The sequence below is a fragment of the Poecilia reticulata genome, linkage group LG11, assembly GCF_000633615.1.
Source record: "Poecilia reticulata strain Guanapo linkage group LG11, Guppy_female_1.0+MT, whole genome shotgun sequence".
Classification (NCBI taxonomy): domain Eukaryota; kingdom Metazoa; phylum Chordata; class Actinopteri; order Cyprinodontiformes; family Poeciliidae; genus Poecilia; species Poecilia reticulata.
In genome coordinates this window covers 19,892,385-19,914,149 of record NC_024341.1, presented here as the reverse complement: position 1 = coordinate 19,914,149, position 21,765 = coordinate 19,892,385, and the positions used below count along the sequence as shown (strand labels likewise).

The following is a 21,765-nucleotide window of genomic DNA, read 5'->3' as shown; positions in this document are numbered from 1 at the left end:
CATCTGTGACAGCTGCAGCCTGAGGCGCCGCGTTCAGAAAAAGCCCTCTGGGAATTTATTTACATCTGCCACAGACGTTCACTGTGACATCCTAAAACGAGATTTTAGCTGTAAATAAAAAAAAATGCTGACATGATTCAAAGCAAAGTGCTCCAGAAACGCCTGTTGATAAGATCAGATTTTGTGCACAAATTGTAAAAGTAAATTTGAAGAAGTGGAGGAGCAACACCACTCCATTGTGTTAAAATATACAAAATATTTCCAATGTAAATTTGCAAAGAAATTAGTTATTTCTACATGAATCTCAAGAGTGTAGATTAAGCTAAAGACTTTTTTTGTTATGATAAACACAAAACGCCCAAATGTATCACTAATTAGTCAGGCACTCGTACTTGCCGTCTTGTTTTATCCACTCAGCCGTGTTTTCCCTCCACAGACGAGGCTGTCAGTATTTTATCATCAACCAGAATCTTGAGGTTCTTTCCGTCTCCCAGGTGGGATTTTCTCTCCTACCCTCAACAAGCTTCACCCATCACAATTTACCAATTAGTCGGAGCAGACAGAAGCTGCTTCCTTCTGTCATTTATCGGAAATCGGCTCCAGTTGAGGTTAAAGAAAAGTTGCTGGTTTTGATTTCTGCTTCAGCAGCAACCCGAGGCAGGAAAATATGGAAGAAAAACAACAAGAAAGAGGTTGATGCATAATGCAGAAAGTGCCCCAAAGCCTCTGGGCAACAACTCCCTGCTCTTCAGTCTCTACTTCTGTGTTTTCCAAGCAGTTACAGTTACGACAAAGTGTGCAAAAATCTAAAATCGTCGCCTTGTTTTTCTATTCAAAAGCATTTATCCTCTTCTGTCTGCTCTGTATTTTCACTTTACAGCTGCAAACTTTAATGTAGCTTCACGTTAACAGAACATTTTCTGTCATTTTTTAAATAGTGATGGAAAAATCTAAAAGCCATCTGTCAAAATGACATACAAATTCATGTGTCAGGATGGCCCAGTCAAAGTTCAGGCGTGAATCTAACAGAGTCACTAACACTTTCCCATTACATCTGAGCTAATTTGCAAAGAAAAGGCAAAAACTTCAGCAGTTGTTGTATTTAAAGATGGATCTGCAAAGTGAAAATGTGTAGCATTATTCTCAGATTTGTTTTTGTGAAAAGGTTTCATTTCCCTGCTTTACGTTTGTCACAATAAAACATTCAATTCTACGGTTGTAACATATAAAAGCTTAAACGCGGTGAATACTTTTGTAGGAAACTGTGTTTTACTTTGAAGAAGCCAAACTTCCTTGTGTTTTTTTTAACGATCCCAGCTTTAATCTTTTGAAGATATTTGAAAGGTTTCCTCGGCTGGACTCGTACGGTTGGGTTTTAACTGATGATTGGTGAATGTTTTGAAGTCCCGCATCAGATTCCTTTCTGACTTTCAGATATCATTGGTCTGCTGCAGATACATTTTAATTCAATGTCACTTCATAGAGCACACCCTGCACAATATAAAGCCATGCATAATGAAGTACAAGGTGAAGGGCAGAAACGAGCGAAAAACAGCCTGAGGGTCTTTTAAAAAAAAGACCTTCAGTTGTTAAAGACCATTTCAAAAGATTAAAAGAAGCAAAGCAGCTTAATCTTTAACGCCAGTCACACAGTTTCATTTTAGGAAAACTGCTCCAAGGACAAAGTGGAAAAAACTCCCAGCACCATGGAGGAGAACCACAGAGATTTCTGACTGTCACCTGAATATTTCATTCAGCACAGACATCTGTGCAGCTTCACATCACCACTCATTGATGCACACACTGGGAACACTCTGCACCAAAAACATTATGTGCAAAACACACACACACACACCCTGGACGGGACGGAGCACGTTCCGAACACACACACCTACACGAGTCCCTGGAGCTGAAGCAGAGTAATATATATAGAAGTGAAACAGAGTGGGAAGACTGAGAGGAGGGGGAGGTTTGTTATGACTTCACTGCTTTTGACTAAATAAAGAGGCTCCTGACAGCTGAGTTGGTCTGAGCAGCTCTGGATGGAGCGAGCTTACTGCTGAACATGTTGGTGAATTAGTAATGTCAGCATGGCGACGAGTTCTCTGTTGTCCAAAAACCTCCATAAAGATCAGCTCTAATCTTCCAGAGCATCTTCGGCATCGTGGATGTGCAGCCAGGAAACCTTTAGCGGCTCTCTCACGAGGCTGCGTAAATGTGGACCAAAATATCTGCAGGAAGATTCAAGACACTTAGTTGAATGTGAGAGATGAGAAGTGGGCAGTTCTGGAACCAAAATGGTGCTAAAACCCGAGAATAACTCTGTCGCAATAACCAGTTAACCGCACGATGAATCAAAATGAGCTCCGTTCTGATGAGAAATGTTTTTTGAAGTTTTGTTTACACAAACATCATAATCCGTTTTATTTACGGTTTCTCTTGTTTAAAGTTTTTGTATTTGGTTGTGTTTTATGTTGGATATTGAAAATATCCTGCGGTGCCAGGGTTAAGTGTTCCTGGAGAAATTAAAGTTTGTTTGTCTTCAAAAGCACAAACTTCCAGCAGTATGAGATCATCAATACTTAAAAATGATCTCAAAACATTTTTATAGTCATTGTTTATCTCAATAATTACTGGAACAATTTATCGTCCAATTTACGTTTTGACCTCTGACCCAGGCATATTATCTCTCAAAGTTGTTTGTCCACTTAGTAGCCATTGAAGGAATTTCAAAAACAGTTTCCTGCCTTTAAATTTACACCAGTGGCAAAAACATGAGTTGCGTAGATTAAGTCTACTTTGCCAAATGTTCTCAATCTGCATTAAATCTCAGAGATTAAGCAAAAATATCCAGCAACATCTTTTCTCTTAAACTCAACTGAATATAATGCAAATAGATGAGAAGTTACGTTCTTCCACCACAAGAAAAAACAGAAAAGTTTATCAATTTAAACTTAGCAGGAACATTTAGATACTATATATAAATTAAATAATCAGCCAGTGGAAAAAGACATTTGTCCTATGTTAGAAGCTGAAATGCTTTATTCCACTGGAAGATTATTTTAGAAATACTTTTTCATGAATATTAAGGAGTTATTGACTTAAAACAGGCTCCTATATCTTGCTGAAAAGTTACTTTTAAGTTAGTTTTGTCTTATTTCAAATGTACCAAGATATTTTCACGATAAACTAGAGCATAAATACTTTAGTTTTAATACTTTAAATACAAATTAGTTAAGATATTGAACAGAAAACTTGTTCAGTTGCGTTTCATTTCATTGTGCGCCCCCAACCGCTCTTACTAATGACACCCTGGGCATCCACCAGGATGGCCCAAATCAAAAACTGCCACCAACAGTGTGCAAAAGTGAGAACATGTTGGTATTTCCTTCTTTCCAATGTTTCAAAAAGCACTTTGTAAATACTTCAGCTGTTTAATGTGTTTACCACAGCAGGCCCTGCAGTCGGGTTTGTTCAATAATTTATGAAGACTGCATCAATGCTCAGTGTTGAACAAGCTCTGTACTTTCCGTTTCTGATCACTGCTGCTAAACGCTAATGTACTCCGGAAATGCTGGCTAAGCATTTCAGTCTGTGGTCACAGCAGATGTGAACGGTGATCAAACACTCACGCTGCCCTGATGTGAAGCTACAGGCTTGACCTGCATGAAGCTGGATCTCATCTCCAACCAAAGGGAAAAGTACCGGCGTGTTTGAACGCCACCGACTGTTCAGTCCACCCGGAGGAGGGGAAGTGGTCAGCAAACAGGAAAGGTAAAAGCTCCAGTTAGCGTCAAATCCGGTTAAAGAGCCGGCGGTCTCTCAGCAGGACGTCTGTCCAGGTCGGAGTCATTTAGCGAGTTTTAAAGGTCTGACGGGACCCCAAGGGAAAAAAAAACAACAACACCTACTTCCTCCTCTTCATCTGAATGTGCTGACTTGGTGGGCAGCCGTCTTAAAGGAGTCCTGCTCCTTCCCCACAGAGAGATGCTCAGTGTAGCTGAGAGACGGCGCCGAGCTGCTGTGCGTGACTGCCTCTCTGCCCACCACCCGCTCTGAAAAAAAGGGAAGGGGAGCAGAGGGAAAGTCCCTCTGACGTCATAAACCGTCCCCTCCCTTCCTCCAGCTGCTCCCGTTTTAATCCTCCGCTCTCCTCCCGTTGCTCCTCTGCTCACATGACCTCCGAGCTTTTATCTCCCCACTGAACATCTCCGCTTCTGTGATCAGTTTGCAGATGATCAAATAATCGCCTTTACTGCCAAAGTAACAAATCAGCAGTCGTGCTACGAGCGGGATAAGTTCTTTATCTGGAATTTATCCCACGCCGCCTCCCATGTCAACATTTAATTTGTGGATGGTTTATCAGTTCAGCTCATCACCTCATATAAACACCGACGCATACGGCTTGTCAGTGCGCTCTCTTTTGGCATTTGTGTAAATACAATACTTCCAAAAGTCAAATTAAGACTCAGTTTTCCCTCATCGCAAAGCAGTTTGGTGAAAATCTTCCTCTACAAATCTGCTTCTAGTCCATGATGTCATCCATCGGTTTTCTTACTTTTGGCACCATTTGTCAACTATACTCACTTGCAAACTAGGATTCTTCAATATAAAAAGCAGTTTAGCTCAGAGCTCGAGAGAGAGAAAGAGGATGTGACGTGTTTTTTATAAACTAATCATCATGAAGATTATATGCCCTGAAAAAAAATAAGTTTAATTCCTAAAATGGAAAACACAAAGAGAAGATTAGTGCTTGTAGATAAAACTACGTCGAACTCATGATGTATCCTCTTTATTGTAGAACTGAGCTGGACTCTTTCAGACCAATGAAGCCATATTTTAGCTTCAAGGCCTACAGAAAAGTTTTTTTTCCTTAAGCAAATGCTCAGTAGGAAAGCATCAAACAAGAAAATCTGGACAAAAAAAATACATATTTGATTTTCCGATTAGACCTGTTCTTGAGGTTACTACTCATTTTCTCTGCAGCAGTCAGACTGGGTCCCATTTCCCATATTCTTCATCATTTTTGCCATCTTGTCTTTTCGTTCAGACAATCTGCTATTCCGTTTCATCCGCTCTCCATCTCAGCCTCCTGGGCGCTAAAGGAAGGCCGAGTCTCTTCAAGCTGCTGCTTCAAAGTCTTATTGTAGTTTCAAACGGCTACAAGTTTGAGCTGGTTGTCCTTCTGGATTTTCCTCATGGTGACTTCCACCTTTTCTCCATTCATGTGAAAACGGTGATGATGTCGTCCTCCTCTAGTCTGACTGGACTCCCTCATTCAGGTTCTCTGGGAAAAAACTCCATGTGGATTTCTAATCACATTCAAATCGGTATTTAGCTCACGCTGCGTTTTTGCACCGATGTACTTTAGTATAACCAACTGTACACACAGGAGAAGCCCAAAATGGCAAGCAAAAGTTCAAATAAGACACCAGAACCGTCCACGTTTCTACACAAAGGAGCAACGTCTTCCCTCTGAACCTCACAGCAGAAACCAATTCCAGCTGCATGCATCCATAACCTCGTCCTTTCAGCCACTTAAAGAGCTTGTGACCACGGGCGAGGGGTTGGACTGCACATCGACCGGTAAATCGAAAGCTTAGCCCTGAAGCTCAGCCTCTGTCTGAACCACTAGGGTCCAACGCATTACTGCCGACTCAGCCGGCCTCGCGCCTCTTTCTGCCGTCGGCTCAGAGAAATATTAAAGGTTGCTTAGGGTAGAAAGCTCCTCCAACAAGGCGATGTCAACAATCCCACTGCTTCAGAAATATCAGCCGTAACAGTTTGCAGGAGAGACTGGAGCAAGATGACCCAGTTTTCATATTTAGGATCAAGGCAGCCTTAGTTTGGTCACCAACTTAAATATCCTTCGTCTCGTCTCAAGTGGATTTTATTTGTTGTGCAGAATTCAACCGGTACAGTCACTCTTTTAAAATTGTTACAAATTACAGCTAAACTGCTGCTTAGGAAAAATAAAAAATAATAAAAATAAACAAGAATAATGCTTTCAAGTGTGTTTGGGAAGTGAACATTAATATCCGAGTCGTTACCTCGATCGCAACTTTTCTTGTGTCCACACCTAAAACGCTACAGTTTTATGACCTCAGCTCATAAATAGCACAATTGATATACAAAACAAATGTTTAAATATCTATAAAGGTCTAAAATCAATTCTCATGAAACTTATGATGGACTACATTCACTTCCCAAAGTAAAAAAACGTTTTTAAGAAATAAAAGTCTAAACACTTTACCCACGAGGTTCTTACCTTCACAAGCTTCATTAAATGGTGCCTTCCTCCTAATTATTTGGTCACATGACCAATGTTTTTTTACCGTTTCCTAGCAACCACGTGTGGCTAAACTCACCCGAGTCACTACTACTGTTTAGCAGTGATTATAAGAAAAACCTTTTTTTGGCAATGAATAAAAAATGTTTTCAAAAAAATGCAATTCTTGCTCATTTCAGATGGATTGTTTAGTTAAAGAAGTAACAACTTTAGAAATCTAATCGTTTTAAAAAAGATATGTGTAAAGTTTTGAACCGAGGGGCAGTTTCCATGTCTTTAGTTTATATAACCTATTAATTTCCACAGGCTATATTCTTTTCTAAACCGATCCATGCAGGGTCACATGTTGATGTTACAGTCTTCTGCATGCAGAGATTTATTCATATTTCATTCCAGTTTCTTGTTCGTTTAGTTTTGACCCGATGATTCCGATTCCTCCACAAGCGCAACAACATTTTAATGTCTATATTTTATGATTTTAGCTGAAATCAAACATTTTATAAAAAGATACGAGTGGGTGGACGGTTAGCTCCAATCTACCTTTTGGACTGATACACACGGAAAGCAACGCAAATCAAACGTCATAAAAAAATAAAACAAAAACCTTTTTCTGCAAAAGATGAATTTGCTGTCAAGACTTTTTACTTTTTGTTTCAATCTCCAAACCGTTGACGCTCGGTTCAATTTTTCCCATATTTTCACATTTTCTGTTTTCCTGCCTCCTTCTGCATATAGTTGAGTGAATTTAAAAAATTTGACTTAAACTCTTAACCTCTGACCTCTATTTCTACTTTGCTGGCATTTTCTCTGAAACCGTTTCAGCCATATTAAACACACTCCACCCGCTTTATTGTCTGACATTTAGCCACACAATCAGTGAACTTCGTCTCTGTGCACTTTCCAATAAATAAGGCTTGCAGGCTGAAAGAGTGAGCTATTTGAACACACTGACTGATTCAGTTACTGAGTGTTTCTGGTTTTTTTAGCTCGGTTTTCTGAGTTAAATGTCAGAGATGCTTTGAAAGTCAGCTTCCAGGCCGACACTGAAGAGCTTCCGGTCGGCGCCGCTGTTTGGCATTTGAATCAAAGGAAGTTGGAGCTGAAGCGTTCTGCATTTTGCATAGAGCCATATGAAACATTTAATACAACAGCCGTTCATATCTTTAAGAAATGTTCACCTAGTCTAATGCATCCGTTACCGCTGGAAAACAAGATTTAACTGCATTATTCTCAATAGTTATTATTGCCCTTTGATTGAAGGTTCTTGTAGCATCAACCACACTGTAAAAACACTAAATCTTACTAGTATTTTTGCTCTAATATCTAGTGCAGATACCTTGCTTGTAAGTTAGTTGTGTCTTATTTCAAGTGCAGTAACTTTTCAGCTTCTTGTAAGTCAATAATTCCTTAATACTGATGAAAAAGTATAAGTGAAATAATCTGGCAATGGAACAAGTAGGTCTGCTGGAGTTCTCAGTCTTTACTGTTAAATCTCATTTATTGGTCCCAAAATAATTAGTGATAGATAAATTTATCTTGTTTACAACTTCCTGTGACTCTGAGCTGTTCTGATTTTTGACAATATAGCATAAAAGACACTAACATTTAATTTTAAACTTGACCAGCTGAACTGCTTGTGGTGTTTTAAGAAAGAAATTTTCTTTCTTCTGTAAAAAAAAAAAAAAAAAGCGCAAACCGACACTTTACCCCGAGACTGAATACAACGTAGCCTTGAGTGTAAAATGGCACAATCTGACTTCATTGAGCTACCTTTAGAAAAATGTATGTATTTTTTTTTCTTTTGAGTTTTTCAATATGTTGGATCTTAACAGAAAAACAGGTTCTGTAGATGTGTGTCTGTTATCTCCAAGTATTTTCACCCTTATGCATTCGTTCTACCGCCGTTTTTAAAATCACACTTAAATTTGTCTGACTATCAAACACTTTTTACAAAAAACTTGTATAATGCAAAGATATATTTTAACATTATGATTTTATTTATTTAAAGAAAACAAAAACCTATCCAGATCAGCCTGGTCCAAACTGGAAAATGTCATGTTTTGAAGCAACAACTGCCATCAAGTGTTTTACGAGCTGCAGGAAGTTTTGTCCTGTTCTAATCTGCAGAATTGTTTCAATTCAATGACTGACTGGTTTCCAGGAATTAACAACCATTTTACAGTCCGATCCAGCATCCGTATTGCCAGAGTTCAAAACAGTAAAATGACCAGCACAAGTAAAAAAAAAAAAGAAAAGCATGAAAGTAGAAAGGAAGCAGTAACACTACTGCACATAATTTCACAAAAGTCTGTCAATAATCAGATCTGAATAATAACCAGTAACACATTTTTGATTCTTATCTGAAGAATAACTTTAAAGCATATAATGAAACCTCCTGAATCATATAAATTCAATTAAATTAGAAGCCAAGAACAAAGTAAGTTTGTACTTCTGCAGACTAACATTTCTGCCTTCACTATGATGGAAATGTTTTCAGCGTTTTTGTGCAGTGCAATGATTAAAACATTAACATTTTTCTGAGTTAATGTGACTAGAAGGGAAAAAGATCATCTGGAAAAGTATTAAACAGAAAGGTGTTTGATTTAGGGGTAAACAAAGGAAGGACTAAAGACTCATGAATGCCACATTCAGATGTTGAACTTCTAGTCTGATGTCGCTAAAAAAGTATCTAAAAATATCCCTATGTACTACAATTTAAGGTTTTTATTAGTCTTTTATGTCGTTTACTGAAACATGAAGTGAAAATGGACAAAACAAAAGGGCAGGGGTTACTTTGCTGCCCCCTGCTGGTGACAGAAAAAAATAGAGAAATGTATCAGGGGATTCTAAAATAATTTGAGTTTCTCGCTTCAGTCAGGCTACATTACACGTTAGCTACGTTTGGTGTTAGCTCCTGCTGCTGTGTGTTATAACTCTAATCTATCCTCATATTGTCTTTTTTTTCCCGTTCGTATAGCTAATTCCAACTTAAACTGTAAACTTTAGGGTAGATTTTTAAGAAAATGAAAGGTGTGCAGTCCGTTTATCAATGTCAATGAAGGTGACTGAGAATGTTTACATGTGCTGCACTGAATCAGCTCATAACTATGGAAAGACAGCCTGAATATATGGTAAGTAAATGCACTGGTGCTGCTGCTCATGCATAGAGCCAGCAGATTTCTGCAAGGCGCAGCAATTTTCTCTCCATTTTCTCCACAGTCACGCAGCAGGCCTGATCTGCCTTTCCGCTGGCTGCATACTTAGACTGAATATGAAAAGCCACAGCGGTGCTACATAATTCAAACAGGAAACCTTCATTATCGTGAGGTAATGCACTTTAGGCCTTGATGCCGTGCCTGCTCATTAGATTACAGGATAAACGCTTTACTGACAGACAGGGAAGATTGTCACCCAGTTACACTATGAGCAGACAAGGGAGTTATGCAAGAAATTTAATAAGAATTCAACACTTGCATGTTTAATTTTATTGTTTGCAGTTATGGCGTTCAGAAAACTCTCGGAAAATTCAGGGGGTTTTTTCATCTGCGTTATTTTTCATCACCACAAGATGGCAAGCTTACTTCTCCATATTTGTGGTAGCAAACTTTAAATAAATCACTCCAGAACTCAGGACTCTCCTCGTTTTTAATCGAAGCATCATCATCATCATCATCATCTTGATGAATTAAGTTGCAGCTGGAAAAAGTTTGCTCTCATCTCTCCTTTCTGTCCCCGTCACACAGGGCTAAACTTCACATAACTCACACTGGACATCAGCTATTCATATGGATGACGGCTAAAAAAAAAAAAATCCCACTTTGAAAGTTAAACATCCGTGTCAAGGTGGAGTAATATCTGCAACGCTCCTCGCTCATCTCAGGGTCATTTTTCCTGACAGTAATGGGAAAAGCCAGGATGTAAATTTAGTTACAGTTATGGTAAAAAAAAAAAAAAAAAGAGAGAAGAGAAGAGAATCCATTCACCTTCAGCTGTATGACTTCATGTGTTGATAAATAACAAAAACAATCTGATCTTTACCTTTATCTACACTTGACACTAAAAAAAATATTTCTTCCATCACAGAAGAAAGAAAAATAATCACTCGGAATATTATCAAAAATATTAACCTAATTTGTAGCTCAATTTCAGAATACTTCAGTGGGACTAAATATGGGTTTGAACTGCGATTAAGACAAGTCTTAGATATTAAATGCAAATTTTCCTAATAACACTTTAATCATTAACTCATAAATCTATTAAACCGTTTTAGAAAATCTGTAAAAGCACATAATGTCTGAAACCTGATTAATGAAACATTCTTTATGCCTATAGATGAATCCAGTCACCGACATGAACTGTTCGTTCATCTCTTTTGTTTGATGAACGAAAGAGACGTCAACAAAAATTAATCACAAAATGAAGATAATGTTGCTCCGTTTTTGATCGCTGTGGGTTCAGATTATCCGTTTTCAGTGGTAACGCAGATTTCCATCCCACAGCAAGGATTAAATGTTCCTCTGTCTCTTATCTCATTTATTTTGCAGTTAGACTGAAATGAGTGTCGACACATCTGACAACAGCATCCATGAGGCTTTTGACAATTAATGGACGAAGCGTAACATTTGACCGAGGGGACGTTCAGAGCAACCTAGCAGCAAAATGCTGACTTGTCAGCCATAAATCTTTCTCTCATGTCAAGAAAAAAAAGTTAAATATCTTTCTTTATGGGAATTTTCTTCTGGGATTAATAAAGTATAGTCATGCATTGAATATACTTTATGTAGGCTGTTGTAAATAGTCATGAAAAAACATGAATCCTTTGGGAAATTTACACACATTTAATGTTTCAGATTATCAAACCAAAAGGACAACCGGAGTAAAATGCAAACTGCATTTATCAGATGTTTTTATTTATTCAAGGAAAAAAGGCTATCCAGAACAACCTGGCAGTGTGCGCAAAAAACCTTGGAAGCAACAGCTGGGGTCCAGACTTTAACTAGACCACTAAAGCGTTGTGAGCCATTCAGAGGTGACCAACTCACAGGTGTATTTCAGATTATTATCCTGCTGAAAAACCCAAGTTAAATCTGAGGGTTGGAAAAATCTAACAAACCACCGCTAGTAAGATTTTCTTGTTCTGAAATGATACGTTAATTTTATGTCCACAGAATATTTTCCTCAAAGTTTTAGTAGCGTCATTTTGTTCCTCACTTCTTCTGGAAGTTCTTCAGGACGTGACGTGTCGGTCGTCAAACAGGTTCTATTTAAGGGATTCCTTGACTTGAAATCAGTCATGAATGCAGCTTATTAAATTGAACCAAAGAACGTGGTTAGTCACAAGAAATTCAGGATTCAACAAGGGAGGCAATTATATTTTCACACCAGGCTGGGAGGAGCAGGTTGGCTTGAAAAGCTTTTTATTCTTCAATTAAATCATCATATGAACATTAATCTGTTAAATGTGATTTCTGCACCAATTAGAGTTTGTAGCTGAAACAAGACGGCAATTTCTGTTATGCTAAACGACGACTAATTTGCCACTCAGCACAGGTGGTTGTTGTCCAATTAGGAGCAACAATAGACCAGGTTCTGGTCGGCATTTATTCATTTTCTGCTTGAGTGAGGCAACAAATATCCTCTCTGAAGTCTGAAAAATGCTCATAGCCAGTGGCTCTTGGCCAAGTTTCTGTAAGAGTCACCTCATTTATTTCAGTGACTTGAATTGTCACATCTAAGTCTTCTGTTGAACAAGAATGTTGTTCCCTATTTGAAAAAACAAGCTGAGGAAATTTGGGGTTTGTGTTTTTGCAACATTTGTAAATAAACTTGAAAAAACTTTACTAATAAAAGCATCACAAAAAAGCAAAAACATCCAACACACAATTAAATCAAGGCTTCACTACAATTTTAAGATTGTTTTATGATCATTTTAAAACCATTACAATTTAAATTTAAGACCTGCATCATGACAGAAATGTGTCAAAGAAAAATAATATATTTCGGAGTAAGTAATAGTGCCAAGATTTTTTGTACAGAGTAAATGTAGCATCGTATGAGTTAGCAACAAAAGTGAGCCACTGGTAAAGACAAACGTTGTCTAGCAAACTGGTTACCAAACAGACGCAAAACAGATAGCTAGCTATGCAGCGAGGGTATATTATTAGCTATAGTTAGCAAAAGTGTCAACTGCCTCAAACACAATGAAGATGTCTGCATCTCAAAGATTTGCCTGAAAAAATTAATTACATAGATCGTGAGCTTAAATAGTCCTATGACCGCATATTTAAGACCTGTGATCAACCTATTTAAGGCCAACTTACTTTTTTAAGAATGGATTTAAGACATTTTAATGCCTTAATTTTAGATACATGAATTTAAGACTTTTAAAGGACATCCTGCAAATTAAAGCCAGATTACAGAGACAATATTAAATTATTAAAAAGACAAAATTATGTCACATCAAAACTAAATCACAACAGGATTTTTCAGCACATCAATCATTGACTGAACTAAACATTTACAGAGGAAAATAGGAGTCAGGGAATTAACATAAGCATGATCAGGCATAAATGTGTAAAACCATCTTTTACAGATGTTACTTTTGCATGTGGATGGTTGTGAAGCAAAAGGAAGACATCCAGCTTGCAACAGGCCACCGTCACCTGTCACTGTTTTCTGATCGTGACTCAGGGTGGTCCAGACTGTGACAGCCCATTTCTGCAGCAGACAGTGAGGGAGGAACGTGTGAGGACCTCCTGGGATCAGCTCAGTCCCACCTCTCTACTGTGTGACCCACTTCTCTGACAGCTGCTCTGCTAAAACCTCCACAGCAGATGAGTGCTTCCCTCACTGGGCATCAACCATAGCCACAAGAGATGGAAGAAATACTTTCCTCCTTAACACTGTCAGATTTGTTCAACTGGAACATTTTAAATCTTAAAAGTAGTTTTTATGTTATGATCTCTGTAAAAACAAAAAAAATCTTAAAAAGCCAAAGACTCCGGCTTTGTAAACTTAAATGGCCTTCCTGTATAAATCTGGACAAAACATTAAATGCAAGCAACAACTTTTAAAGGTGACCTGTCATGCTTCCTTGAACAGGTTAGAATATGTCTATGGTCTATACAAAACATGCTCATTGCATTTCTTGCACAAACTCATTCTTAGATAATTGAGATCCTTTCAGAATGAGCCGTTTTAGGGCGTCTTGTCACTTTAAATCCAAACAAACTGCTGCTGGCCACGCCCCCTCCCAACTCAACGTTTACTTTCACACATGAAAATGGCCGCAAACACATACACAATTATTACATCTTTGAAAAGTAGAAGTGGAACCTCCTGCACAGCCAACAAGAATGCAGCAAGTGGCATCTGAATGGTAAGTCAACAACAAAACACTTGTCTTTTCCAGCAGCCATTGTACAGAGAATACAGCAGTAAAACCAGTAGAGCAAATGTGCTGGACCTCTGCTTAGGTTACTAGATAACAGGCATGGGTCTGGATGGCGTTGCTAGGTTACAGCAGAGTGCATCTGTCAACATTGACTCCATACTCAGGAGGTTTACGAAGCAACTTGTTTTCTAGACACCAAAAAGCATTTACTTACTGTCAATAAACAGATGTGTTTCCTCTCTTCAACTATTCAATTTTAACAGGCCAAGATAGCAACATAAAAGACATTCATAAAAACCTGCAGATGAGATGTTTTCCCCAATTTAAATTTCAAAAACGACTGAAAAATGATTTCCTTTAACAACTGTTTTCACAGAAGCTAATATGGCGGCAGTTTTAGACGATATGTGCCAAACCAAGATGACAGACAGAATCCAGAGGTGAGAAAGTGAAAGTGGGACATTGTGACTCTCACCTCAGCACCAGGGGACAGACTCCTTTTCCTGAGGGCCGGGGAGCGCTCGGTTGATTGTAGAGGAGTCAGACCTCCGTTCTTCAGCTGCTCGCCTGAGGGCGACTTTGGAACAGTCCACACAGGAACACCATCTGCATCAAAAAAAAGAAAAAAAAAGAAAAAAAGAAAAACCCAGAAAAGCAGCATCAGACCCTGCTGTCGAGCTACTGAATCACAAAGGCAGGACAGAAATTCACGGCTGGCTTTGCACTGATGGAATCATAAGAGGCAACGGAGAAAACTCATAACGCTATCTTCCATTTGCATCTGACATTCAGGATTAAAAGGTGTGAGATGACTGATGGAGCTCAGACACCAGGAAATTATGTGCAAAATTGTTTGTTTCATTTCTGATATTAGACTGACTGGGTGGCATATCCACTAAAACTGTCGAGTCACACCTGTTACTATGACTCGACAAACTTGACTTCAGTCCAGCAATAATGAAACGGCGCCTTGCAAAAGTGCATATTTTGAACTTTTTCACGTCACAACACAAACCAATAACTTTATGGATAATTGATGCATGAAGATGAAGCAAAGAGAGAAAGAACAAATTATTTTTCCATCTTGTTTACAAATAAAAATCTAAAACAATGCAGTCTGCATAATGAAGGCCTGTCAGAATAACGCATCTTTCTGGACAATTAATTGTCCCAGTTATTGTTGCAATAAACGATAATATTGTTGTTTTGAGACCATTTTAAAGTAACTTAATGGGATAATAATGCAAGACCACCCTATCAAAGATCAACAAATGTTAATTTTGTATACTTAATACTGGAACTGGAAGATATAAAACACGACAACCAAAAATAATAAAGAAATAAAACCACACACAACCATAAGTTGAGATCTATAATTTTCCAAATGGAAATCAAAGGGTTAATTTTAATTCATCACGTGAATTAACCGATTAATTGCAACAGGGTTATGAATACGTATATCTCGCTCCTATTACTTTGACATTGCCAAATAAATTCTAATCCAATAAACTCCCTTTACATGTCAAGTAACTATTAAACTATTCACTATAAACTCAGCTGTTCAGAGGTTTTTTTAGATTAAAAACATCTGTAAACAATTAGCATCATGAAGAGCAAGTCGAAATAAACACAAAAGAATAATAATAATAATAAAAGTTTAGATTATAAAATATCCTCACAGAGCTCTGTCTGAAACTGAAACAAGGGTGGCTCACCTGAAAACGTACAAGTCTGGGATGTGTTTCCAGACAAGAAAAACAATCAAAGGAAGACAGGATGTATGGAGGTAAACACAGCATCCATAAGAGCATTTTTATGTGCTACAACGGCCTAGTTAAAGTCCATATCCAAAACAAATTGAGAATCTGGGGCAGGACTTGAAAATGTTGCTGTTCAGAACTGCTTTCCATCTAATCTGACTGAGTTTCAGCTGCTTTGTCAAGATTATGAGCAAAACTTTGAGTTCTTATGAGTAAAGCAAAGTAGTATTGACTCAGTCAAATTAAAAATAAATGCACACCACATTTTTCTGTGATTTATTTGTAAATACAGAAGTATTGTTTATAATAGAGATGTGCCGATCAGGTTTTTTCCTGCCGATTCCGATCACCCACGAGGGCCGATCACCGATACCGATCACATAATTATTATTTTTTTTAATCATAAGCACTGCCAGTTACATTATTTGGAAAAAGGAACCATAAATTCACCTTAATTTAGACAAAAACTTGTTTTTAATACTTTTTTCCAAGAAAAAAACAAAAACAGGCATTGTGCAAATATTACTGCTATCGGTAATACTATCTTTAACAGACTGAAAACATATCAAAATAAAACCTTTCAACATTTCCAAAAAATTCAAGTATAAAACTTAACATTCAAAGGCAAATACAGGATCCATTACAATGAACAATCCTGAGTTACTGAATGAAAACTTCCTGATAAGCATGGCGGCTAGCTGATTACTGCTAGTTCTGATTGGCTGGTATGCAGAGCAGGGAGGAGATCGATTATTTTTTTAGAGATTATCTGTCTCATGTTAGAACAGCGAAAGTTTTAATACGCATGTAAAATGTATTTTTTTAAGTTAGATGCTGCAGCTTTAAGCAGAGGTTCGGTGTGAGAGTCACTACCAGGTGGAGCAGAAGCGGCGCTCCGTCTGTGAAATATTACTACCTGTAGCGTAGCAGCGGTTCAACAGCGAGAGCAGAACCAGCGTCTTACATCGCAGCTCGAAGACTTAAATCATTTTGCGGGTTATTTGTTTAGCTTTCTGACCGTCATGCTAATCCGGGTGAGTGTTTGTAGCTGTGCGCTGCTTTACCTGCTATCTGATCCTCCATATGTCATTTTTACTGCAGTGAGCCTCGATGTAGCCAAACTCCATCATGTACGGCATTGTTTTTATGTCGTATTAGCTTCGTTGTGTTGATGCATTTTGACGTGCTTAAATTTTTCACCGCAACATGCAAACGTCCCCATTCACTCAGTGTGTTATAGTTCCACATCGCTTAGGATTTGTTGCTGCGCGTTTGCGCAGAGTGAAGGAAAGAGGAGACCAGCTGCACAGGCAGGCTGCGAAATGAGATGCAGGCGATCGGTTTATGTGATCGGCAACAAGGGACCGTGATCGGCGATCACCGATCATACACTTTTTCCATGGAAATCGGCCGATTTTGATCGGTGGCCGATTTTGATCGGTGGCCGATTTTGATCGGTGGCCGATCGATCGGCACACCTCTAGTTTATAACATAACTAAACGTGAAAAAGTTCTTTTGCAAGGCTTTGTTATTCATTCTGGAGGTAACGCGTGACTAGAACTGTAACAAAATGTGAGAATATTTAAGAGTAAATGATGCGTTTATGTTAGGAATTATGTCAGGATCCTTCTGGAAAAAATCTGAAGCAAAAGTCTGAGATGAAACGGCAGCGGTTTGGTAATCATGTTGGAAAAGCTTGCAAGTAAGGAAAAGGCTTCATCGAACGTCTCTAGAAGCAGCCGTGCACAGCAGGCGCAGCAGAACGCATTTGCTCTGAAGCAAATGGGATTTTAAAAAATGTGTTGACCTTTTAAATGTCATGGAATGGAAACAAAGAAGCCTGTATAAACACCATTAATAAAAGGCAACCATTTAAACCCAAACATAAAGTCTGTGTTTGAAAAGGAAAAACAGAAACGATGAGGCTCTGCAAAACACTAAAGATAACATTTTTCTTTTTGTGTCTTAAGATTTTTGCTGTTTTGTTGCACATTTATTTTTTTGAACACTGCTATCTGTTCAACATGATTTTTCCTACCTTCATGCGTCACACACATGCTGGTATTCATCTACTTTTAGGTCGGCTGCACCACAGCAGCACCGTCTGTCTGACGCGTCTTGAATTTCAGAAGTAATTGCTTGTTGTGTGTTGTAAGCACACGGTGCACATGCTTACAAAAGCATGTTTGTTCAGTTTAAGGACTCCCAGATGTGGCCGATATGGTACATTTAAATGACATTTTCTCTGTGGTTCTGCATCAGTGGAGCAGTTCTGGGACCATAAAGTGGCTCTCTGTATTGTTGATGCACTATTTGCTTTATTTTTTGGTAGAATAAAACACATTTTGAAGGAAATGCAAGAGATTTATTCTCCTGATATATTTGTTCCATTTTTGGGTGGAATAAACTTGCACACAAGGGTAAGAAATTTGGCACCAAAGCAAACAAAACAGACATTTTTCCTTACTAAGATGATTAAAATATGGGCCTATTGGTTTACAAACTTACAAGATACTTCACTAGCTAAGCTTTAATAGCTCTTTTTAGGGATTTGAAGCAATTTCTGGATTCAAAACTGCCTCAATTCTTCATAAATGCTTTTCAAAGATTTTAGCATCCCACACCTGCTGCATATTGAGGCTATGCAAAACCCAAAAGATCTGGAGAATAAGAAGACCATCATGTTCAAGAGGGTCTAAAACTGCACCAAAAGTTATTAGAGCATCACCAGCAGCCAGGCCTATAAAGACAAACAAAAAGTCTCGATTTTAAAGTTTTTTTTGTAATTGTATTTAATGAACTCTCCCTATAAATGCCGAAATATGGGTTTAAAATGTAATCCTTACACTCTTAAACCACTGGAGGTTAAAATTGTCAAAGAGTTGACTCTTTAGTGAACACAAAGGCAGATGTTAAAACGTTAATTCGTAGTCATGAACGGATATTGGTGTAATCTGAATAATTACTTTTATTTTTGTTCCGTTTTATTGCGTTTTGTTTTCTGTATTTGCTGGATAATCTGACAGGCTGATCTGATATCGTTAATATTGATGTTAGATTCTGCGATGAGGATTTTCTTTAAGTGAGTTCAGTGATATATGAGCATAACAAGAGTTTTTGTATTGGAGTGAAAAAATGTAGTGACAAATGTTAGATCACAGACATACTGCTGCGTAATTAGTATCTAGCCATCGTAGAGCGAACCCAAACCTCTCATCTAAATTAATTTGTCTTGGTTAAAAACATAATTATTTACTATCTTCTGCATGAAACAGAATCCACAACGATCCATTTAAGACACTGCATTTCACATTTGGCTTAAACATAATCTAAATATTTCTCATTTTAAAGCTTTGCGGCCGCATCACAGGATTTATTTTTATTTAAAAGCCCTTTTCTTGTCCACATTATTCACTTAAATCGTGTGAAAGGTGTGATGCCCGATGCGGTCCCTCTCCTGATGTCCGTCAGTGCAAACCAAACGGTGTGGTGTTCAGCTGACGGACGCCGGTCAGCCTGCGTCCGTCAGCTGAACTGAAAAGTGTGAAGAGGCTCCTGATAGTGATTCTGCTGTCAGGTCAAAGTAAGGCGCTAACAGAAAGCTGTGCAGGAAGACGAGTGAAAAGTTAAAGAGTTCAAGATGTCACTTATTTTTATTCTTTTTTCTTTTAAAAAAAATGGTTATTTGTGATATTTGGAGTTTTAAAGATGCTGATAGTTGATAGAACTTAGCTTTTGATGACAGACTTTTAGGGACAGGTCTAATGAGAGGTTTATATTCCACAATTGTGTGCATGAATGTGAAATTAATTCTGAGATACTTATAGGGTGAAATATTATTTTAGAAACAAATTGGACACAAACGTTTGTATTTATTGTGCATTTCTGTTGCTGCTCAACTGATCGCCATCGGCTGGCTACCAGATGAGGTACAACCGTTTTCTAACAAACATTAGCAATGCACAGAAAGAAGTAAGTTACAATTAAAATAAACAGAAGCTATAGGCTCTCAGGGCTGTAAAATGAATTGGCTAACTACAGCCATCGTCTCCAAAGATGAGAACAAAAAACATTGATTTTCCAGTAACATACCTTGAAATGGCATTTGTTGTGAGCTGCCACAATAATAAACTGAATTGAAATCAATTGCAATAATTACTTTTAGTTGAATAACTCAATCAAAAGTTGTAATAAATCTATATTTTGTTAGGTCTTCCACATTACATCTGCATAACACAAACATAAAAAAACATATACAGCTCTGGAAAAAATGAAAAGACCACTTAAAATGATCAGTTTCTCTGATTTTACACTTTATAGGTCTGTATTTGATTCAATTGAACTTTGTTCCTTTATTCTATGAACTACTGACAACATGTCTCTGATATTCCAAAAATGTTGTATTTATTTGCAGAAAATGAGAAATGGTCAAAATAAGGAAAAAGATGCAGCACTTTCAGACCTCAAATAATGCAAAGAAAACAAGTTAATCATTTAGAAACAACAAAACTAATGTTTTAACTGAAGAGTTGTTCCAACAACTCTTCAGTTAAAGAAGAGTTATTCTTCAGAGTTGTTTCAACAACTTCAGAGTTGTTGTTCCAACAACTCTTCAGATATTGCTTTCTGAAGAGTTCAGAAACCAATGTTTGGAGGAAAAACCAGGAGGTTTTTGATGGGGTTCAGTGCAGTTTTCTAGAGCCGCATATTCAGCAACTCCCCTTCTCTATATCTGTGCAGCCTTTAAATACACAGTAACATAAATATAATATGGCAGTATAACATTAAGTGCTTATGTGTCGTAGGTCTCAAATGTAACAATACAAAATGCATCACCAGTGGAAACTTTGTCAGATTTAACACACAGCATTAAAGTGACATGAGCATCTTATCTCCACCTGAAGGGTCAGTGATGTTTATCTGCTTTGTTGCATTTTGCTAACATGGACACAAATAGTTTTATGCTACATTGAATGATCAGGGCTCATATGCATTTTTAATCTTTTCCTACACTCAGATTTCCATATTTAGACAGACTTTATAAGAACATCCTGGATCTTTGAATATAAAACATCCACCTTTAGCTGGTTAAATTCGTCATTTCAGCTCATTATCTGCAGGCTTCCCAAATCATCAAAACACATGAAGCTGAAATGGGTTTCTGATTTTCCGATTCTCTTCTCAAATCTTTTTTAATTCAAAATGTACAGCTCTTGGACTTGTAAATAAGCCTGCTGTACCAGATGCAGATTCTCTGAAGCTGCGGTTCTCATCCCTGCTCCCGCCATCCCTCATGTTTGAGACGTGACTCTGCTCCAGCACATCTACTTCAGATGATTGCGTTTTCTCCTCGGCATGCATTGGAGTGCTGCAGAAGCCGTCAATCACCTTTTTTTGTTTTTAAAGTCAAGTGTGTGGCAGCAGGAAAACATCTGAAAACATGCAGCAGAGAAGAGTTTTGTATCATTTTATAAAGAACCAGAACGCAGCAGGGTTTTGTTTGGCATTTAGGCCCAGTTTAAGAACCACAGGTCCAGGTCAAATTGAAAAGATTTGCCTAGAGTCGTTTAGACTGCAAACATTGTAGTGGCAGACATTTTTGGATTTATTTCTGAAGTGTGCAATCTGTAAGTCAAAAAAACAAAATACTGACGATGTAAAATGTTAAAATCAAGTTGAGATATGATACATCAAAACTGAAGTGTGTCATTTGAATAGAATTAAAAGAAAACACCCCTAATTTATTAAGCATTATGAGAGTTTTATTCTATTAAAAAAGGGAAGATTTTCTGAAGGAGAATTTTTAAAAACTATTCTCCATACTTAAATTGTGCAAAGTATAAAATTAAATTCCAGACTTTGCAACTATTTCCATAAATCCTGTAGATGTTTTTTTAATCTGTGTTAATTCCTCTCCTGTTAAATGTTTGCTCAGAACCAACAGTACCATCTAAAAACCTGTAAGATATTAACAAATTATTGACAGGAATTCTCTTTAAAAACAGTTTGAGATTTATAAAACCATCACTTGTGAAAACAAAAACATGCTGAACTTTGGTTTCCTCTAAAGTTCAGCTCGAGTTTAGTCTCGTTTTTGTGAACCTCATGCATTGTTGCTGGAACGTAGTCAGTTTCCGATTTTTAATCAGTCTAATTGGAATCAGGGATAAAACATCTTGACTGGGACGTTTGTAAGTCACCATGAAGCACCAGAGTTAATTGATGAGCAGGAGCTATCCAATGTTATTGTTGGATAGAGGCATGCAAGTGGACAAAAAGCCTAACAAATCAATTGATGCAATGAAATTGTCATGCACTAAAT

At 37.7% G+C, this 21,765-nt stretch overlaps 1 protein-coding gene across 2 annotated transcripts in view; it reads right to left on the bottom strand.

Annotated features, from left to right (window-relative positions):
• Positions 1 to 21,765, bottom strand: part of osbpl10a (oxysterol binding protein-like 10a) — a 99,778-nt gene that overhangs the window by 11,339 nt on the left and 66,674 nt on the right. For both annotated transcript variants that reach the window (XM_008422418.2, XM_008422419.2), the window contains one exon: positions 14,158 to 14,288. In XM_008422418.2, coding sequence (XP_008420640.1) covers positions 14,158 to 14,288 — 131 coding nt within the window. The remainder of the gene's footprint in view (positions 1 to 14,157; positions 14,289 to 21,765) is intronic.